Genomic DNA, 20,024 nt, shown 5'->3' on the forward strand with positions numbered 1-20,024 from the left:
ACTAAACAAAAGTAAGAAAGTAAATGAATACTAAAAAGAAAACAAGAAATGACACCAAAGGCAGAGAAGATGTCTGCTAATTTGTTTAACTCTGGATCCGTGCCCCTCTATTTACAGGGAGACAAGCCGTCATGCTCCTAAATTACACTTTTATATTGTTTAACCACTATATTCATAGAATACTCGAGGCTAGTATAGTACTTTAGATCATTGAGGTCATGCTACTTTACAGCACGTACCCAGCTATCTTGGCTACATTCATCTATGTTTTACTCTTGGGAATGGACCTTCGCGGTTTATTTGTTACCACCGACTTTACTCTACTCTCTTTGCCCGCTTCCCTCCATGAAGCTTAGGAAATTTATCCAGAGTCAGCATTCGCCTGTGCTTTATTCACCCCCTTCGCTGCGTTCGCCCGAACCCGCTTACTTATCTTCTATGATCTAATTAAGTTAAGCAGTGGTTATTTTTTAGAACTTCTATTAACTACTATTCTAGCACCCAGCTGTGCCATATGTTTATTCTATTTTGCAGGGTCTTCAATTTCTCCTAGTTCTTTCCTAAAAAGATCCAAACAATTCAAAAATGCTTTCGCACCCGTTAGCCATCTTCAGATTCAGAAATGAAAAACAATAGACAAACAGATCCGAAGACCCAATCCCCAACTACCACTATCTTGAGGATGCTGGACGTGCTTCTTCCCTTCAATCTTGCCAAGTCTTTGTTCCTTTCAACTCCTTGCTTGAGCTCCTCATTCTCCTTTGTAGTGGAGTGATCACATAATAACATCTACCTTAGAATTAATGCAAAATTCTCATACTAAGGGGTGAGCAAAATTCAATGATTAAAGTAACGCAAGATGTAGAAGCATCTACCTTAGCATTGAAATTGAAAGAGATATAGATATTGCTTTTAAGGGACTTCAAGTTGAGACTTAATGCCCACAAGTTTTGTATTATATATGTTGTTCATGCTCCTTATTAAGCAAAATGAACTTGCCATGGATACTATGAAGGGAATTGAATCTCTTTAGTCATGTACCTTCCTTGATTAAGGACCATTTGTTCCTTAGTTATAAGTCAGAGATCCTCTTGATAGGAAGAATAATCCTTAATAGATTCATCTTCATTTACATCGCCTTCTATGAATTTGACTACAAGAGAATTGCATAATGATGATAATCTTGATTAAGAGCTTCTCTTAGGTCGTGTTTGGTTAGGGAGCCGACTGGGTCGAAGCAGTTCCGTCCATCTTTTGGTTCGCGGATGTGAGAACCGAGCCGTCCCAATGAACGAATATTTGCTAAATATTCGGGACGGACTCTTCCAAAAAAAAACTCCGGACGAGCTCATTCCAATTTGACTCCGTCTCTTCCTATCTCGCTCTCCTCTTCTGGCATCGTCCTTCCTCCTTGCGACGCTCTGCTCCCCACGACCCCTGCCTGCTTGAAGCTCGACCCTGATGGCCAAGACCCATGTGTGGATTGAAAAGGGCGGTGGCAGACCCTCCGGACAGTTTGAATTGGCAGCAGCGGATCCTCCGGGCGTCCAAATTGGTGGCAGCGGACCCTTCAGGCGGTTGTCGTGGACTCGAGCGGCTCGAGCAGGAGCAGCCGTGGTGGAGGTGGCACGGCCGAGGGAAAGTGAGCGTCGACGGAGGGGGTGGTCCGCAGCGAGCGCAGAGGGAGCAACACGCGGCTGTCGCCGTTGCAGGTGAGCCTTAGCGCAGGCAGCGTGGTGGAGCTCCCACTCGTCAAGCATGCGGCGGCGGCAGGCAGCGGTGCTTGGGTCTTAGGAAGGGGAGGGGAGGGGAGGGGAGGGAGAAGGGCTGTGTATGACACGCGGGCCCCACAAAATGGGGATTAACGGAATAAGAGCCGGTTGATCCTCATCCTTCCAATCAAACAAAAAAAGGAGCGATATCATCCCTCAAACCAAACATAAATTTGGAACCATTCCAATCCTATAATTTGGGATGAAACCTTTCCATCCTACCTTGCTCTTCAACCAAACACTACCTAAGAGAGTGGGCGGTGTATGACTCATCGCTTGCTTGAATCTTCTATTTCACTTACTTTCTCCCATTTATCAATGCTGCAAAAGTTTTTTTTGCCTAATTGCCTTGTAAAGCAAATGGAAACAGAAGCATATCAAATCTGCATCCAGCAAATGAATTATCATGATAAATATCTCATTCAGGAATACACCAACACTACAATATCCTTTTACACATGTACTCAGTATTCCTTTGGCACGAGGCCAGTGGGATGGCCCATGGCATAGGTTTGTGGCCCGGCCGAGGCATAGCCTTGCACACAGGGTTCGATCTATTGTGCCTGTGTCAGCCCAGCCCGTGGTTCATGTTGTATCTGGTCCGGCCCGAGCTTGTCACGTTAGCCCGGCTTAGCTAGGCATGGTATGCCGGCATCGATACAAGCACATTTGAGCCCCGGCAGGCTCGTGCCATATCATATAGGGTGATGCTCGGCTGACGGCCGCATCCTGCAAACCCTAGGCCATTTATCATCGCCTCCCCCGCCACTTCGCGTTCAGGATTTGGATCACCTCATTCGCCGCGCCTCCCCTGCCGCTCTCGCCTAGATCAAGTACCCCCTCCCTTCTCCTCCTTCTCTGGTTGCCGAATCTATGCCTTCTCAGCTCTCGATCCCTCGCAGCTACGCAGCCTTAGATGGGGATCGAAGAGGGGAGGGTGGACAGGGGCAAGGTTGTTGACGCTCCTCTGCCAGATCTGGTGGCTTCATCTATCCTCATCAGATATGAGGCTCGCTGGCGCAGATCCGGTTGCCGGTGTTGCTTCTCTTGCTTGTTTGGCTGCTCTCTGCCCCTATCCTCCCTTCTCCTCTCTGATCTCCCTCTCCGGGAGGCTATGTGCCATGCCCGCACCATGCCAAATCCTAGCTCTCCTTCTCTGGTGAGTTATTCTCTTCCAGTGTGACTGTCCTTCATAACTTAATCTCCTTTTAAATTTGCTTGACATAATAATGCACACTTTTATGTTAGACTCAAAATTAGAAAAGAAATACTGAATTGAGTAGTAAGAAGTAGAAAACATATGTCTGTTCCTTTTTACAGTTCTTTGAGTGATCAAAACATCAATCGGCTTCTGATCTGTTCTACTAGTTTGAGATGTGCTTAGATGATTCTTTGTTCAAGAATATGTGCATAATCAGATGGCATATATAGTTTGTTTAGTTTTTTAAATTAGCGATTCTTGCTTGCATTCTGTAATGATCAAAGCATAGCTATTTTGGTTGGCTTAAAACCATGCTAGCAAATAAGATCTTTTGATATACACTGACACTAAGTTCTTGCTATATATGGATACACTGCTTACTACTAGCTTCAAGCTCCTGTGGTAAATATTGATTTTACTTTGGTTTCCTAATTTCAAGAAAACTTTGAGAAGAGCCAAGCAGAGTGGAAAGAGGGGAAACAAGGGGTAATGAAAAATAAAAAAAAATTACAGAAAGTTTCTAAAATATTTGTATGATATTACCACATTGTCTATGTTTCTTTATGAACAAGTTTATCTTGTTGAGGGTACCTTAGTTAAGGACATATTAGACATGTTGGTTCTTGAATTACTCAGTTTCTTGTTTTCTGAAGGCAGGAATCGACTTTACAAATTCAATACCATGGATGGTTTACTTTTTCATTACTAATATTACCTATTTGAAATAGAAGAATACAATATAAAATATAACTGTATGCTATATTATTTTGTTAATGCATCCATGCACAATTTAAATTTAAATGTATCTAAGAAAGCCTCTATATTTATGTGGTGATTCAATAAAACATTACTATATAATATGTCTATATTTGTACACACAAAATAAGAATGTTGCTATCATATTATTTCTACAATATTTAACACGAAACTATGTATTAAAACGTGTCACCTACCGCATCATCTGCCACATCATCTTGACACATCACCTAACACGTGTCACCACCATATCACCTGACACATCACCTCTTATGTTGTTCGGCATGTAAAATGTGCATCAAGATGTCACTACAAAACATGATTATATTGTTTAACCAAACCAATAGACATTTTATATACGTGTCTAAAGAAACGTATACGTATCAATGTGCGTACACATGAATCTAATGTGTTTGTGAAATGCCTTTTTCTTTCATAGATATGTTTAAAAATGCATCTCCACAAAACCTGACACGGTGTATACGAAGACACTCCTAAAACACTTTACAAAAGCATGCCTACATTGAAATAAAGGACGTCTACCTCTAAACAAAGCGTGCCTAAGGGGTATTCTAGTGTTGCTAAGCCTAGAAGGTTAAACCACCTCGACTCAAAGTAGAGATCCATCATACATCTATAATCAGAGCTGAATAAGAAGGCAAACATGGTGTAGCTAGCATAGGCAGCCTTCATTATCAAGAGGTACGTACCAATTAGAAATGATGTCCACAATTGGGTGCCCCTTCGCTTGTGTTTCACAACAAAAACAGGTACTGGCAGGCCTACGGGACACCTCTTTGTAACTAACAATGACGGCAAGCAAGCAAATAGCCAAATATACATACGCCGCACAGAGCTTCAGCAGATCACTGCCGCCCCTCCGTCTGGCGCTTTCAGCTCTCCGCGCGCGGCGCAGAAGCACAAGCACAGCACGCGCTGCAGCCACCGTGTTGATTGCTCCTCCTCGCTGTCCTCTGCGTCTGGAAAATGCGCTCCTCGCGAGGCTGCAGATTCTTCACCAACCCTGCGGGCACGGGGAACCACTTGCTCTGCAGAAGTTTGGACATGCATGATCGCATCCCTCGCTTGAAGAACTTGCATATTACCGCCACCAAACTGCAAAAATATTTCATTGTCAGCTCGTGTTGCATTGCATGCGAGCAGCTCGGTGCCATAGGAGTCACAGATCACACATACTCTCCGATGTAGACGACCCCAACAAAGGCGACGCAGGCGATGACGAGGACGTAGATGTTGGAGGCGAAGAAGCGCGAGGTGCCGGCGACGTAGGCGCCGACGAGGCTGAGGATGTCGATGAGCATGGTGAGCAAGAGCGCCGCCATCTTGCATTGGCCTCCGTGAGGTAGAACCGCTCGCTCATCAGCAGCACCATGATCACCAGCGACGTCACGAACGCCGTCGCGTTGAAGTTGTAAAACAGTATGTATCGCGACAATGTACGTCGCGAAGCACCGGTTCGCCGGCGTGATGGCCGTCGCTGTTGTCCTGCCAGAACCCGCCGGGCGGGTTCAGGCCAGCCTGGTAGGTCACCGACACCACGAGGTTCGCTAGCACCATCAGCCACCCGCTCATCTTCTTGAACCACTTCTTGCGCGGATCGTCGTCGTCGTTCTTCTCCAGGAGAAGGAAGCCCTGGAACCCCGTGCTCATCTCCTGGGCAGTGGCGCCGCGGGCTCGCGTATGTCTCTGCTGGCTCTGTAACGGTGCGATGAGCACCGGGATGCCACGCTTCCCCGTGGCGCTGATCTCAGTGATCACCGGCGGGGTCGCGTCGCTGCCGAGAGCCCCGTCGACGACGCTGATGGCTCTGCCTTCTTGTGCTTCAATGATCTGGCCGGACATTTTGTGGGCATTGGGACCCAAAATAGCTTGTAGACTAAGATTAAGGCTAGGCGTGATACATACTAGTCGATCTGCTAATATACATGGCATATCTGTGCTTAACTCGGCTCGGGCGCCTTCATCATGTTAAAGTCCGTGCGAGCATTGCCTCCGTTGCAACCAAAGCATGCAACGCTTTTCCATTTATATATATTATTGCATCTTTAATAAAGGCCACAAAAGAGTAATCGCACACATGTAAAGAAAAGGAATAAAGGACTCTTGGAGTTCTCAACTAAATTGATCAATGGATCGAATCTTACGGTTAATGGAGGCTTTCATGTTAATCCTGACGACAAAACGTGCAGGAAAAAAAACAAATCCTTAAATTCTCACGCTGGCTATCTATTCAGTAGACTCTAATAGTCATAGATAATACAACAATTAGATCTATTTATTTCCTCAAAAATAGCATCTCTTCACTATAAAAATTGTACAAAATCTAAATCTATATATGCAAATTACCCACATATTCCATTAGCAAAATAGTTTAAAGCAACCCCTAAACCTAACAATTAGCCACTTGAGCCATTTTGAAAAAATTAAAACAAACCTCTAAATTTGCATCTAAATTATTTTATCCACATGTACTGTCATTAAAAATAAACTAAAATAAAGTTACCCTAGTTTGCATGTAAATCAACTGCCACTCAAATTATTTGAAAAGGTGTCCCAAGATAAATGTGTGAGAGCTTCTTACTTTTCCACTTTTGCCATTTTTAATATGGAAAAAAGGAAAATTAAGGTATACATGCATGATGATGTGTGTCACCATGCACATAAACAACGCATACATGTGTGTATGGAGCAATGAGCATTTCTATTTCCATTTCAATCATATAACTTAAACTAATGTTTAAAATAATATAAATACATGGCAAACAAACATATATATAGAGGTGCAATGTTAAATGAAAAGAAAACTACAGATAGAGGGATGGAAAACCATATAAATAATTTTGGTTAGCAGCATGATCTAGAATTATCCATGAATTTCTATCATCTTATGTTTTTTTTAAATTACTAGCCGGTGCACGAGCATAGATTGATAGCTAGGCTAGTGAATTTGATTACCGCGAGCGTACGGATCCGGATGCTAACCAACTAGGCCTAGAAGGGAAAACCTCCTCAACTCAACGTAAGGGGTAAATGATACATAACGAGAGCCGAACTAAAAGACAAACATGGTGTGTATCATAGGCAGCCTTTATTATTGTCAACAGGTACGGTATCAAAATTATCCATTAGCAATGATGTGTATAATTGATTGGCCATCAGCTTGCTATTCACAACAAAAGAAAAGTTTATGCTTTTAGGTAAGCAAACTAATGTGGACTAAAAATACTGGCAGAAGTATGTAAGGAAGAATGACGGCAAGCAAGCAAATATGCCACAGAGCTTCATCCAGATCAGAGAACACTCCAGCATGCCACCATGGCGTCCAGCCAGCTCGTTCAGCCCTCCGCGCGGGGCGCAGAAGCACAGCACGCACTGCAGCCACCGCGCTGGTTGCTCCTCGCCGTCCTCTGCGTCTGGCTAATGCGCTCCTCGTGAGGCTGCAGACTCTTCACCACCTCCGCCGGCACCGGGAACCACTTGCTCTGCACCATTCTGGACATGCATGGCATCCTTCTCATGAAGAACCTGCATATCTCCGCCATCACCCTGCAAAAAATAAAAGAGAGTATCTGATTACCATCTTGTGTTGCATCGCATCGCATTGCAATTGCAATTGCATATCACACGTACTCCCCGATGTAGATGACCCCGGCGAAGGCGACGCAGGCGATGACGATGATATAGATGCAGGAGGAGAAGAAGCGCGTGGTGCCGGCGATGTAGGCGCCGATGAGGCTGATGAGGTCGATGAAGGTGGTGAGCATGAGCGCCACCACCTTGGCCTCCGTGTGGTAGAACCGCTCGCTCATCAGCAGCACCATGATCACCAGCGACGTCACGAACGCCGTCGCGTTCAGGTAGTAGAAGATCATGTACCGCGACCAGTGCCTGTCGTGGAGCACCGGGTTGCCGGCGTGGCGGCCGTCCTGCCAGAACCCGCCCGGCGGGTTCAGGCCAGCCTGGTAGGTCACTGACGCCGCCACGGTGGCCAGCACCATCAGCCACCCGCGCATCTCCTTGAACCACTTCTTGCGCTGCGCCTCCGGGTTGTCGTCGTCCTTGTGCTCCAGGAGGAGGAAGCCATGGAACCCCATGCTCATCTCCTGCGCGGTGGCGCCGCGGGCTCGCCCATCGCTCTGGCTCTGGAGCGGTGCGATGAGCACGGGGATGCCACGCTGCCCGGTGGCCACCAGCGTCGTGTCGCCCGGCGCTACGTCGGTGACGCTGATGGGTCGACCTTGCTGTGCTTCGTCGACGACATTGATCGGACAAGACATTCTTGGGGCGTTAGGTTTCGCACACGTATAAGACAAGGTGAATTGTACAACATGCCGTATATATATACACTTAGTTTGTGCGCCTTCCTGCTAACGTGGAGCATAGTCTCTATTGCAAGCAAGCAAAGCTTTTTCACATCAATATTCTATATATATCTTTACTAAAGAAGACAAAAGAGTGAAATGGATACATGTGCATTACTACATTTACAAGAAAGGAATTGGAGAATCTCATACTTCTTACTCTAAGATTGAAGAATGGCATTTCTGCTTTTCATTACAGATTTACAGAAGTCTCAACAATTTTCAGTAAAACAGACATGAAAAATAACAAATTCCGGCCGATCAATATTGTCGATATAATTATAGAACTGTTGGAACTTTTGTAATCAAAATGTTGGAGAGCCATTGATCATATCTGCCTTGCTAGCCTATATATACCACCCAGAAAGTCTTATCAGTGGCGTACAAAATCTGGTGGACTGAGCAATAGGTACCTGTAAAAGCGATTCAGTCATTACTATAGTTCGTTCCGTACGAGATTACTAGAAAAAAAAAAGTGGAGGGATAATCAGACAGTAATTTGATTGGTTACTCTAATTGGCTACCTTCAAGGAAAGAACAAAACTGATACTCCCCATCTGTGTAGAGGAAAAGAAGGAAGCAACCAGCGAGCTGTGACGTTCAGACGTTGTACGTCAGTTGGTTTTCTAAGCATTGCGTGTGCTGTGTGCATGGAACAACTTCCATCACATGTTCCGTCGTGGACTCAGGGATTTGCGTCGTCGTTTGGCACTTCGGTAGCTTTTCATAAACATGTAACTTCGTTTGTTTTTGAATCAACAATATACTAGAAAGCAGCGTTCTCACCATTAGCAGTAATGCCTAGTTTACTAGAGTTAGCAAAAGTTCAACTAACTGGATGACTGCAGCAGACAGATCTGGCCTTAAGATGGTTCCCCTCTTACATTTTTTTTGCTTGTTGCAACAAAGCAAGACGTCCATAAAGATTGAATAGTGGTGACAGTGGACGAAATGGATGATTCATCACAGACATTGTTGCGTCATACTCCTCGAGTTATATATATTTAATGAAGTAGAGTAATTTCTATTTTTTCTTGAAAAATTGACTCATATTCCAACTTTATTTGATTGATTATGTTCATTTAGATGCCACTGCATTACTAACTTGGTTCCCACTAAAGATTTTACACGCTCTGTAAATTTATACATGTAGTAGTCCATATATATGAGATATATAGAAAATCATAATACTATGAAGCCATCATTCAAGATGAATATACTCATACTGTTCCTACTTATTAAGGTCCCAAATCAACATTAAAAAAGATATTAATTGATGGCAAAAGTTTAAATTATTTGACCACAATCGACCCAAATATACTTCTATTCACTTTTATTAGTGGATATAAAGGATACACATGCATGTTTCCGTCACAAAAATCTAGGGAAAAGAATGGCTCCTAGATCTTGGTAAGAATGGGATCGGAGTACAGGCAGCTTTGGCTTTCTCTACGAATCATTTATGTATTCGACTATAACACAACACCAAATTAGCGTCACACATGGATTGTTAAAAGTCAGTTATCATTGATAGACTATCGTTCGGTAAAAACGCATGTCGCACCATCAGTCTCAATGAAGAATAAACAATTTTTCTCAATTGTTGTTCAACTGTTGTATAGAATTCGGAGGAAACTGGAATCTGGTCTCTAATTTAGGGTTACTCAACTGTTGTTCCTACAACTCAATAAATAAAAGAATAAACAATGTTTCTAAACTAAAGAAAGGAGCGGAAAAATATATCCTCATCATATTTTTTTCTTCATTATTATTAAGTGTTGAATTTGCCCCTAACTAGAATGGTTTTACCTACAATAATCTAAATAAAATTCAGCACATCGATGGACCAAGAGGCAGTCTTTTAGACTGAGCATACAAAACATCAGTTACATAGAGAGGGGATCTTGGGTAAAAAACATCGTAACTGCAGATGATTTGGTTGGGATGTTGTAGTATGTGTATTGGGATGTTGCAACGGGTGCTTTTGTGATGTTGTAACAAGTGATTTGGTGTAATTAGCTTCTTTTTTCACGTTGTAGTAGGTAGATTAATAATGCTTTGACAAGTGTGCTGTAGATGTTGCAATAACTTTTTCCTATTTCTCAACAATCGATTTGGTTACACAATGTGTATGTTCCTCGGAAAGGATTTGTTTTCTTTGAACCTTGCAAGATTATAAAATAATAAAGCTGTGAAAGTGTTTTTTTTCCACCAAGGGGATTTTAGTTTTGATGTTGCATGTTTTGAAACATAACGCAATGTTGACAACGGAATTTTCCTTTTAAAAATGGGTGCATGGGTTCTTATTTTGGAATATGTTTTCTGATGGCACAAATGTTTATTTCCGGTGTTGCAGGCATTATGTTTTGATGTTGCAATGGACCGTTGTAGTGTCTAATCTGTAGTTTCCCACCAGACATCCGAGCACTAGATAAAAATAAGTTTTTGCTCACGTTTTCGTCAGCAATCATAGGCAGCTACGTGTACAATTCATGTGGGTCTAGGATGTCTTTTCAAAAAATGTGGATTTAGGATGCAGATCAGCGGATGCAGGCTTCTGCGCGTAGACAGGAATACATGAGTATAGTATACACACCCTCGGTTCCAAATTATAGATCGTTTCGATATTTCTAGTTAGATACATAGTTTTTCTATATATAAATATATATTATATCTAGAACTCTAGATATATAGAAAAAACTATGCACCTAGAAATGTTAAAACAATCTATAATTTAGAACGGATAAAGTATTAACAAAGACTTAATTCCCCTTACTAAACAAAAGAATATGATCAGCTTGTAGTTATGAGGCTGCATCGCATATGCATTAATTTTTTTTCTCAACTACACGCTGCATATCAGTCTTTTCCACAAAAATACACAAAAGGATCGGATGTCTGTGCTTTGAATACCCAATTGAAAAAAAAGTCAGGCATGCCCCAATGAAAAAAAAGATGTGACTCATGCAGCAAATAATTAATTTAGTTGTCTTCAGTTTTTGGCAGCCCCCTGCTCTCAATGTCGTCGTACTCGAACGCTCTGCAGCAGGCACAGCAGTTGCAGCTGAAGCACCGGCTCCTCCGGGTTTTGGCATGCTTGTCTCTCTCCCTCTGCTTCCCCTCCTTTCGCTCCCTCTCCTTGGCTGCCTCAACTCTCTTCTTCATGTGCTCTGTCAATAGCAGCCACCCCTTATTGGCCAGCCAGTATAGCGACGGTGACATGCAGAGCACGATGAAGCAAAGGGATCGGCAGCACCCTACCATAGGGGACCGGCAGATGCCAAGCGAGTGAATGATCTCTGATAGATTTTTCAGAACCTGATGATGCCAGGACGTACTTGCACTACGTACCTGGCGATGTAGACGACGCAGACGAAGAGGAAGCAGGTGAGCACTACGTACCTGGCGATGTAGACGACGCAGACGAAGAGGAAGCAGGTGAGCACGATGATGTAGATGGAGTTGGCCATGTCGCGCGTGGAGCCGGCGATGTAGGCGCCGACGAGGCTCATGGGGTCGACCATGGTGGTGAGCGTGAGCGCCGCCACCTTGGCCTCCGACTTGTAGAACCGCTCGTTGAGGAGCAGGATGATGATCACCAGCGACGTTGCGAACGCCGTCGCATTGAAGTAGTAGAACGTCAGGTAGCGCCTCACGAACTTGCCGTCGTGCAGCACCGGGTTGCTGGCGAGGTGCCCGCTGCTGTGCTGCCAGACCCCGCTGGGAGGGTTCTGCCCCGCCTGATACGTCACCGACGCCGCCAGGGTGGCCAGCACGACTAGCCACCCGCGCACCTCCTTGAGCCACTCCTTGTGCTCCGCCGACGAGCCGTCGGAGACTGGTATCTCCCGCACATCGTCTCTCCCGTCGTCGGGGACTGCTTGACGGCGGTGGTCGTCGCCGGACATCGCAAGCTCACAATTGCGCGTGTCGATCAGCAGTGGCGGAGGACGCGATGAAATTAAGGTATTGCTAACGCAAAGAGAACAAAATTTACAACACAATCTAGACCAACTAATATCAAAAAAATGTACAATGAAAGCGGAAGATACCTTATAAAGAGGTCATCGTAATCATTATCCATTTACATTAGGCTACGTAGCTCTTAAATCTGAAAAAATAAATAAATATGAGTGAGGCAATTGCATTTGTCTAGTGAAATCTAAAAAAATATTAAACTTGTGAAATAAAAAATACCTCTAGTTACGTCTAGGTCTAGGAGACCTAGGCAATTGCATTTGTCTAGTTTTCTTATTTTGAAATGCCTTTTTAATTTGTTGAAGATCAAGTCCTTTGTATATTTTTCTTTCTATGTAGCACACCATCAAGTCATTCAACTATCCATCGGTCATCTTGTTGCGAAATTCAGTCTTAATAATTTTTATAGCCGAGAAGGCCCTTTCAACCATTGCGGTTGCCACTGATAACAACAATGCCAACTCAATGAGACGATAGACCAATGGAAACACAATATGTCTCTTAAGTTGAACCATTGTTTTTGATAGACTCGCAAGATCATAACAAGCGTTGAATTCTTCAACTCTTCGCACATGAATAATGAAAGTTCTTAGTTGATCTTTTATAGTCTTGCAGTGATCAAAAGAGAAATCCTCATGATAGATATCTGCAATTCGAACAAGTTTCTCCACATCAAACTTAGAGGCGGCGACCAGGCCACCAGGTCCAGGCGAGCCGATCTGCCGGGAGGTGGGGATCCGGCCAGCCGGGAACGGGGGATCTCCGGATCTGGGAACTGGGGAGGTGGGGGAGGCGGGGAAGGCGGCCAGCACTGGCGGCGCCGCGGCGGATGGGCGGAGGCGGCCTGGCGGCGTGCGGGAGATGGGGCGAGTCGCGTTCGTGTGGGCGACGGGGCGTGCGGGCGGACGGGCAAGTCGAGCAGGTAAGTTTTTTTTTAAGCCCTGCTACCATTCTTGGGCTGGGCCAAGGTATTGCCCAAGCAATACCGGGCCATATTGGGCCCTTCGACCATGTCGATCAGGTGGGCTTTGTTGCTACCTTGTCCGCTCTACACCTACCCTACTTTATTTTTTCCCCTTTTGTGTTATGCTCAGCTAGCTAGAGCACTGACCACGCAATTGCTCAGCAGGTAGGTCAAAATAGGTACATCAAGGGTTCACCATTATCCTTGTTTTCTAAATTGTTGTCAAGATTACATAGTTCTATTAAAAGAGGAGGATCTCTCTAACTAACACAGAGGACTTTATTCTTTTATGTAGATTGGCGACACATTTTTTAAAATTTATAATTCAATACCTGATTAATATACTTCGATTAATGGGAAATGTATATATATGACCTTTTACCTTCTTTTAATTCAATAGATGAATGAGTATATATTACTACAATTTTGGCCCAACAGAATACCTGAAAGATATCTAGGCCCCTTAGTTGGTTTTGGTGGTAGATGACAAAGCACATATATATCTAACCATGTTATCGAGCATGTGTGCAGGGGCTAAGAATGATGAAGCAAAGCGTATTTAAAAAACATGACCCCTCAAAAGGGAAATGAAAAGCGATGTTTCAAATTTACTTGAAGAATTAGATTTTATTTTGAAATTGAGTATAGGAACGCCGTACTATTAAGAGGGACTTTGATCCACAGGCGTTGATGTGGTAGTTGTGCTCAAGAGAACCTACAAAAGCCATGAGAATCAAACCTACCACTAAAAATAACCTTCTTATAAAATTCTATGTTTTATCCGAACTATCCGGTTCACTGTCCGGAATGTCCGGACATAGTGATCCGGAGTATCCGGACAAGCACTCGGAGTCTCCGGGTAACTGTTACTCATCCGAAGTTTCTCTGAGACCGAAGTCTCCGGACCCCTGTGTCTGGAGTATCCGGACATATATCCGGAGTACCCTTTACCCAACGGCTAGTTTTCTGTGAGAGGGGGTATAAATACCCCCCATACCCCTTCATTCATCTCTCTCTTGCTCATTTTGAACCAGAATACGCCTGCAAGCAAAAGGAGAGCTCTCTCACTTCCCCTCTTTCATTCTAGAGTGATTTTCTTTGGTGATTCGAGTGAGATTGTTGCAAAAGCAAAGATTGGTGTTAGTAAGCCTCCATTCCATCTCTTGAGCACAACAACCTTGTCTAGTTGATGGATTCAAGTTTATTACTCTTGGAGCTTCAAGCTCCTAGACGGCTAGGCGTCGCTTGTGAGTGTTCAAGCAAGTTGTGAGCACCACAAAAAGTTTGTAATCTTCATTCTTCTCGGAGGAACACGTAGTAAGTAACCTTGGGTTAGAGCGTTGGTCTCACGCTTGGAAGAGGAGCATAGGGGTTCTTGAGCACCGTCTCTTGAATCCTTCCTCAACGGAGACGTAGCTCCTTTGGGAGTGAACTTCGTGAAACAAATTCTGTCTCTCTTTTGTGCTCCTTACTAGTTTTATTAGATATTTGCTTGTGAGACTAACTTTCTAGGGTTTGAGGCCGATCTACAATTATATTAGCCTCTAAAGTAAGACAACTAGTTAGAAACGCTCTTAAGGTATTACTAGCTTGGCTAAATTTACTCGATCTAAATTGCAGCATCAATATATTGTTAGTGTGTACATTGTTTCATACCCGGACTCTTTGGACAATATTTCCGGAAACTCCGAACACAAAACTCGGAGTATCCGGACATATATCCGGAGTATCCCGATATCTGTGTTACTGACATTGTTTAAAATATTTTAAGTTTCAGATTTGCCTATTCACCCCCCTCTAGGTATCTTGAGATTCTTTCAATTGGTATCAGAGCTAGGTTCTCCATCTTTGAAGCTTCACCGCTTGGAGAATCAAGATGTCAAGTGATACTTCATCAAAGGCTCCTGTCGATCCAACCGTTGAAGTTGACAAGGAGAAATCGTTTGAAAAACCTGAGGACAAGAAAAAGAATAGTCAACACGAAGAAGAAAATAAGTTGGAAACAACCGATGATGAGATGTCATTCCAAGAGTGGAAGGCATGGAAGAAGAAGAAGAAACTACAAAGAAAGAAAGGAAAATTCAGCACCAAGTTAATAATCGAGTCAAGTGATGACTCGGACACCGATTACAAGAAAAGATCCTCAAGCTCATCAAAAGTGAAGAAAAGAGCCAACTATCACCGAGTGGGTCATGACTACATCTTTTAAATTCCAAGTGAACACAATGCCTCAATTCACATGGGAAAGCCACCTCACTTTCATGGCACGGGCTATAATCAATGGAAGACAAAAATATTTGGTTACTTGAGTGCTATTCATAAGGATCTTTGGAAGATTGTGGAAGTTGGTTGTGACATTCTGGATGATGATGAAACTTCTACACTGCTTCAAGCTTATATTTTGCAACGCAACTACCAAGCCTTGAACATCCTCCACTCCTCTGTAAGTGCCGAAGAGTTTGATAAGATTGAAGATGCTCTCACCGCCAAGGATGCTTGGGATACACTCCAAGTGAATCATCAAGGATCAAGAAAAGTTCGTGAGTCAAGAATCAAAATATTAGAAGATGAACTAAGTCTTTTCTCCATGAAGAAAGATGAAACCGTCAAAGAAATATACAATCGAATGAAGAAGATCACCAATCAAATCAAGTCACTTGGTGGAGATAAATGAGATGATTGTGAGATAGTGGATAAGCTCTTGACCGTCTATATGGCTAGAGATGTCACACTACCTAGCTTGATAAGAGCTGAAAGGGGTTTTAAACACTTCATCGCCGAGAATGTTTTTGGAAGAATAGAAGCTCACCATAATCAATTAAAGAGGGTCAAGATCAATCAAGATTTGGCCGACCTCCAAGAGCAAGCGGCAAAGAACAATAGGTTGGCTCTTCAAGCTAAGTTGAAGAGCAAGGAAAAGGCTACCCAATCCTCAAAGGATGATGACTCTAGTGATAATGAAGATGATGAGCTTGATGATGAATAAATGGCTTTCTTCATCAAGAACTTTAGAAGGATTCTAAGGAAAAGCAACTTCCGAAACCTTGGCAAGAATAAGTATGAATCAAGAAGAAGATCAAACAAGACTTGTTTTGGTTGCAAGAAAATTGGGCATTTCTTTGCGGATTGTCCGGAAGAAAAGAAGAAGAACAAGGACACCAAGGAGAGCTCATCCAAAAGGGACAAGCCAAGATACAAAACACGTGCCGGTGAAGCTCATCGTGGTCAAGAATGGGATTCAAATGAAGAGAGCAACTCCGACAATGAAGATGTTGCAACTATGGCATTCAAAATCTCCTCTTCGCATCAACCAAATTTGTTTTAAGATCTCACCGATGATGAAGATCAAGGTCCAATCATGTGTTTGATGGCAAAGAACTCGAAGGTAACATCCCCAAACTCATCGGATGATGAACTAGATGAGGAAGATGAAATTGCTAGTCTCATTAAACAATATGGCAAGAGTGCGGCAACTAGAATGATGAAACTAATAATGAAACTAGATGACCTAGATGAGACTCTTGAATCACAAGAAGAATTGTTTAGACTTGAGAGAGAAAAATTCGAAACTCTTGAAAAGAACCTTACCAATGAAAGGAAGGAAAACAAGAGACTTGAGGAGTTCCTAAAAGCCAAGGATAGCATACTTCTTGAGGTAGAAGAGTCATTTACTAGTGAAAAGAGGAAAGTGAATGACTTAACTAAAGAACTCTCCTTAGTTGAAGACACTCATGCTAACTTGAAGAGAGACAATAAGAAACTTCAAGAAAGCTTAACAAGCTTGCAGGCCATTCACACGGCACTTGAAGTTAAAGTTAATACTCTTTTGGAAAGCTCCTCTAAAGCTTGTAAGTCATCAAAGTCATCTAGTCCTTCAACTAGTAACGGTTGTGCATGATTCTTTAATATTGATATTCAAACTTGTGCTACTAACCATGCCGAAATGCATGCCATGAAGAAAGAGATTACTAGACTCACTCAATTAGTGCAAGAAGAAGCACCATCTCACAAGCAAGTACTCAAGACAAATCCCTCACCAAGGGTAGGTGAGTTTGAGAAGCATACCAAGGGATTTTGATCAAAGTACATGAGCAAATATAGATTTGAGAAAGGTAAGGGACTTGGAAAGAATGAAGATGGTGCATCTCAAACCATCTCATATGTCAAGAACAACAGGAAGGCTGCCTTAGGAGCAAAAGGAGGTCTAGTGAACATGACTACTCCCATCCGCAAGGGAATTGGTGAGACACAAGGGACAAGTCATATCAAGTTTGTCAAGAGAGACACAACATGTGATGAGGGTGCCAAAATTATCGCATCGTCATTAAAGCAAGACAAGTTCCAAGCTCTTAAGACACAAGAGTGATCCTCTCAAATATCCTTTTATGCGGATTATGTGTTAATTAGGAACCATCGTGGTAAAGTGGTTGCTATATTTGTGGGTGACCGCTCATGGAACACTAAGGTGAAAAGCCATGTGTGGGTACCCAAGGTGCTTGTGACTAACACTCAAGGACCCAAGTATTGTTGGGTACCTAAAAGGAAGGAATAATCTGTTTTGTAGGAATACTTCTCCGGTGGATCCACATGGGTGATTGATAGCGGATGTACAAATCATATGATTGGAGAAGGAAGTATATTTGAATCTTTGAAAGAATCCGATGGTGATCATTACATTACCTTTGCTGAAAATCAAAAGGGAAAAGTGCTTGTCACCGGTAACATTGATCTAAACTTAAAATTCTCTCTTTCAAATATTCTCTTAGTTGAATCACTTGGGTATAATTTGTTGTCCATATCACAACTTTGTGTGTCGGGCTTCAATTATTTATTTACTAACGAAGGTGTGACCATCATTAGGAGAAGCGATGGCTCCGTTGCCTTCAAAGGTGTACTCAAGGGAAAGCTTTATCTAGTGAATTTTTCACAAGAAAAGTCTCAACTTGATACATGCTTGGTGGCAAAGTCTAGCTTGGGTTGGTTATGACATCGCGACTAGCCCATGTTGGGATGAGAAAGCTCAACAAACTCCTAATGGGGGTCACATTTTAGGACTAACCAATGTCTCTTTTGAGAAAGATCGTATTTGTAGTGCTTGTCAAGCCGGAAAGCAAGTTGGTGTTCCTCATCCATCAAAGAGCATTGTCACCACCGTCAAGCCATTGGAACTACTACACATGGACTTATTCGGCCCGGTGACTTATATGAGTATTGGTGGTAATAAATATGGTCTTGTCATTGTTGATGATTATTCTCGTTTCACTTGGGTATTCTTTTTGCATGACAAAAGTGTAGTGCAAGATACACTCAAGAAATTTGCAAAGAGAGCTCAAAATAAATTCGACACCAAGATTAAGCAAGTGAGAAGTGACAATGGCACCGAATTCAAGAACACCAACATTGAGAGATTCCTAGATGAAGAGCGCACTGGTCATGAGTTCTCCATTCCATATACTCCATAATAAAATGGAATTATTGAAAGGAAAAATAGAACTCTCATTGAAGCCGCAAGGACAATGCTTGATGAATACAAGATCTCGGATCAATTTTAGGAGGAAGCAATCAACACGGCATGCCATGCCATTAATCGCCTTTACCTACACAAGATCTTGAACAAGACAGCCTACGAGCTTCTACTTGGTAAAAAGCCGAACGTGTCTTACTTTAGAGTTTTTGGAAGTAAGTGCTTCATTCTTAACAAGAAGCCCAAACACTCTAAATTTGCACCTACAGTTGATGAAGGTTTTTTTCTTGGTTATGCCTCAAATGCTCATGGCTATCGTGTCTTCAACAAAACCTCCGGTTGTGTTGAAGTTGTGTGTGACGTGACATTTGATGAATCTAATGGCTCTCAAAGGGAGCAAGTTGATGGTGTTGTAGGCATTGAAGAATCACCAAGCAAGGCAATCAAGAAGCTAGCCACTGGTGAAATAAAGCCTCAAGAACAAGGAGATCAAGATGATGATGATGATATGTTGATGTTGAGAGGATCATCTTCATCCACCTCCGCCGCGCAACCCGAAAACTCCGGGCATACGTCCGGAGACTCCGGATCCCTATCCGGAATATCCGGACTGTAGACCAGACTATCCGGGTTACAGAAGTAGAACCCTCAACTCCACATCAAGATCAATCTTAGGCTGAATAAGAAGTTGAACCAATACAATATGAAGCTCAAGTTCCTCATCCAAGAATCCATCAAAATATCCAAAAGGATCATCCCGTAGATAACATCCTTGGAAACATAACAAAAAAGGGGTAACTACTCGTTCTCGTTTGGCAACTTTTTGTGAACATTACTCGTTTGTTTCTTTCTTGGAACCACTTAAGGTAGAAGACGCTCTAGATGATCCAGATTGGGTGATGGCTATGCAAGAAGAATTGAACAACTTCACACGGAATGAAGTCTGGTCCTTAGTAGAAAGACCCAAGGAAAATGTTATTGGAATGAAGTAGGTTTTTCGAAACAAACAAGATGAACATGGCGTGGTGACAAGGAACAAAGCAAGGTTGGTTGCTCAAGGCTTCACATAAATTGAAGGTTTGTCCTTTGGTGAGACTTATGCCCCCGTAGCTAGGCTTGAGTCAATTTGTATCTTGCTTGCCTTCGCAACTCACCATGATTTCAAGCTATACCAAATGGATGTGAAGTGTGCTTTTCTTAATGGACCAATCTCGGAATTGGTATATGTTGAGCAACCACCGGGTTTTAAAGATTCCAAGTTTCCTAATCACGTCTACAAGCTCCATAAGGCGCTCTATGGGCTTCAGCAAGCTCCTAGAGTATGGTATGAATGCCTTAAGGATTTTCTCTTAAGGAAAGACTTTGAGATAGACAAAGCCGATCCTACTCTTTTCACTCGTAAAGTTGATAAAGATATTTTTTGTATGCCAAATATATGTCGATGACATCATATTTGGTTCTACTAATCAATCTTGGTGCGAGGACTTTAGTAGGATCATGATAAAGA

General features: G+C 42.9%; 2 protein-coding genes and 1 pseudogene across 2 annotated transcripts; all 3 read right to left on the reverse strand.

Annotated features, from left to right (window-relative positions):
• Nucleotides 1-4,622: 4,622 nt before the first annotated feature.
• Nucleotides 4,623-5,592, reverse strand: LOC112890461 (annotated as a pseudogene).
• A 1,260-nt stretch (nucleotides 5,593-6,852) lies between these two features.
• On the reverse strand, nucleotides 6,853-8,037 carry LOC112890965. The gene is made up of 2 exons (XM_025957851.1): nucleotides 7,381-8,037; nucleotides 6,853-7,296 (listed from the first exon to the last, which is right to left on the reverse strand). Exons 1-2 carry the CDS (start codon nucleotides 8,025-8,027, stop codon nucleotides 7,086-7,088), a joined length of 858 nt encoding a protein of 285 aa, XP_025813636.1. The 5' UTR covers nucleotides 8,028-8,037; the 3' UTR covers nucleotides 6,853-7,085.
• A 3,264-nt stretch (nucleotides 8,038-11,301) lies between these two features.
• LOC112890462 lies at nucleotides 11,302-12,019 on the reverse strand. Its single transcript, XM_025957351.1, has 2 exons — nucleotides 11,512-12,019; nucleotides 11,302-11,390 (listed from the first exon to the last, which is right to left on the reverse strand). Exons 1-2 carry the CDS (start codon nucleotides 12,017-12,019, stop codon nucleotides 11,302-11,304), a joined length of 597 nt encoding a protein of 198 aa, XP_025813136.1.
• Nucleotides 12,020-20,024: the final 8,005 nt, after the last annotated feature.

This window comes from Panicum hallii, chromosome 4 (genome assembly GCF_002211085.1).
Source record: "Panicum hallii strain FIL2 chromosome 4, PHallii_v3.1, whole genome shotgun sequence".
Taxonomy (NCBI): Eukaryota; Viridiplantae; Streptophyta; class Magnoliopsida; order Poales; family Poaceae; genus Panicum; species Panicum hallii.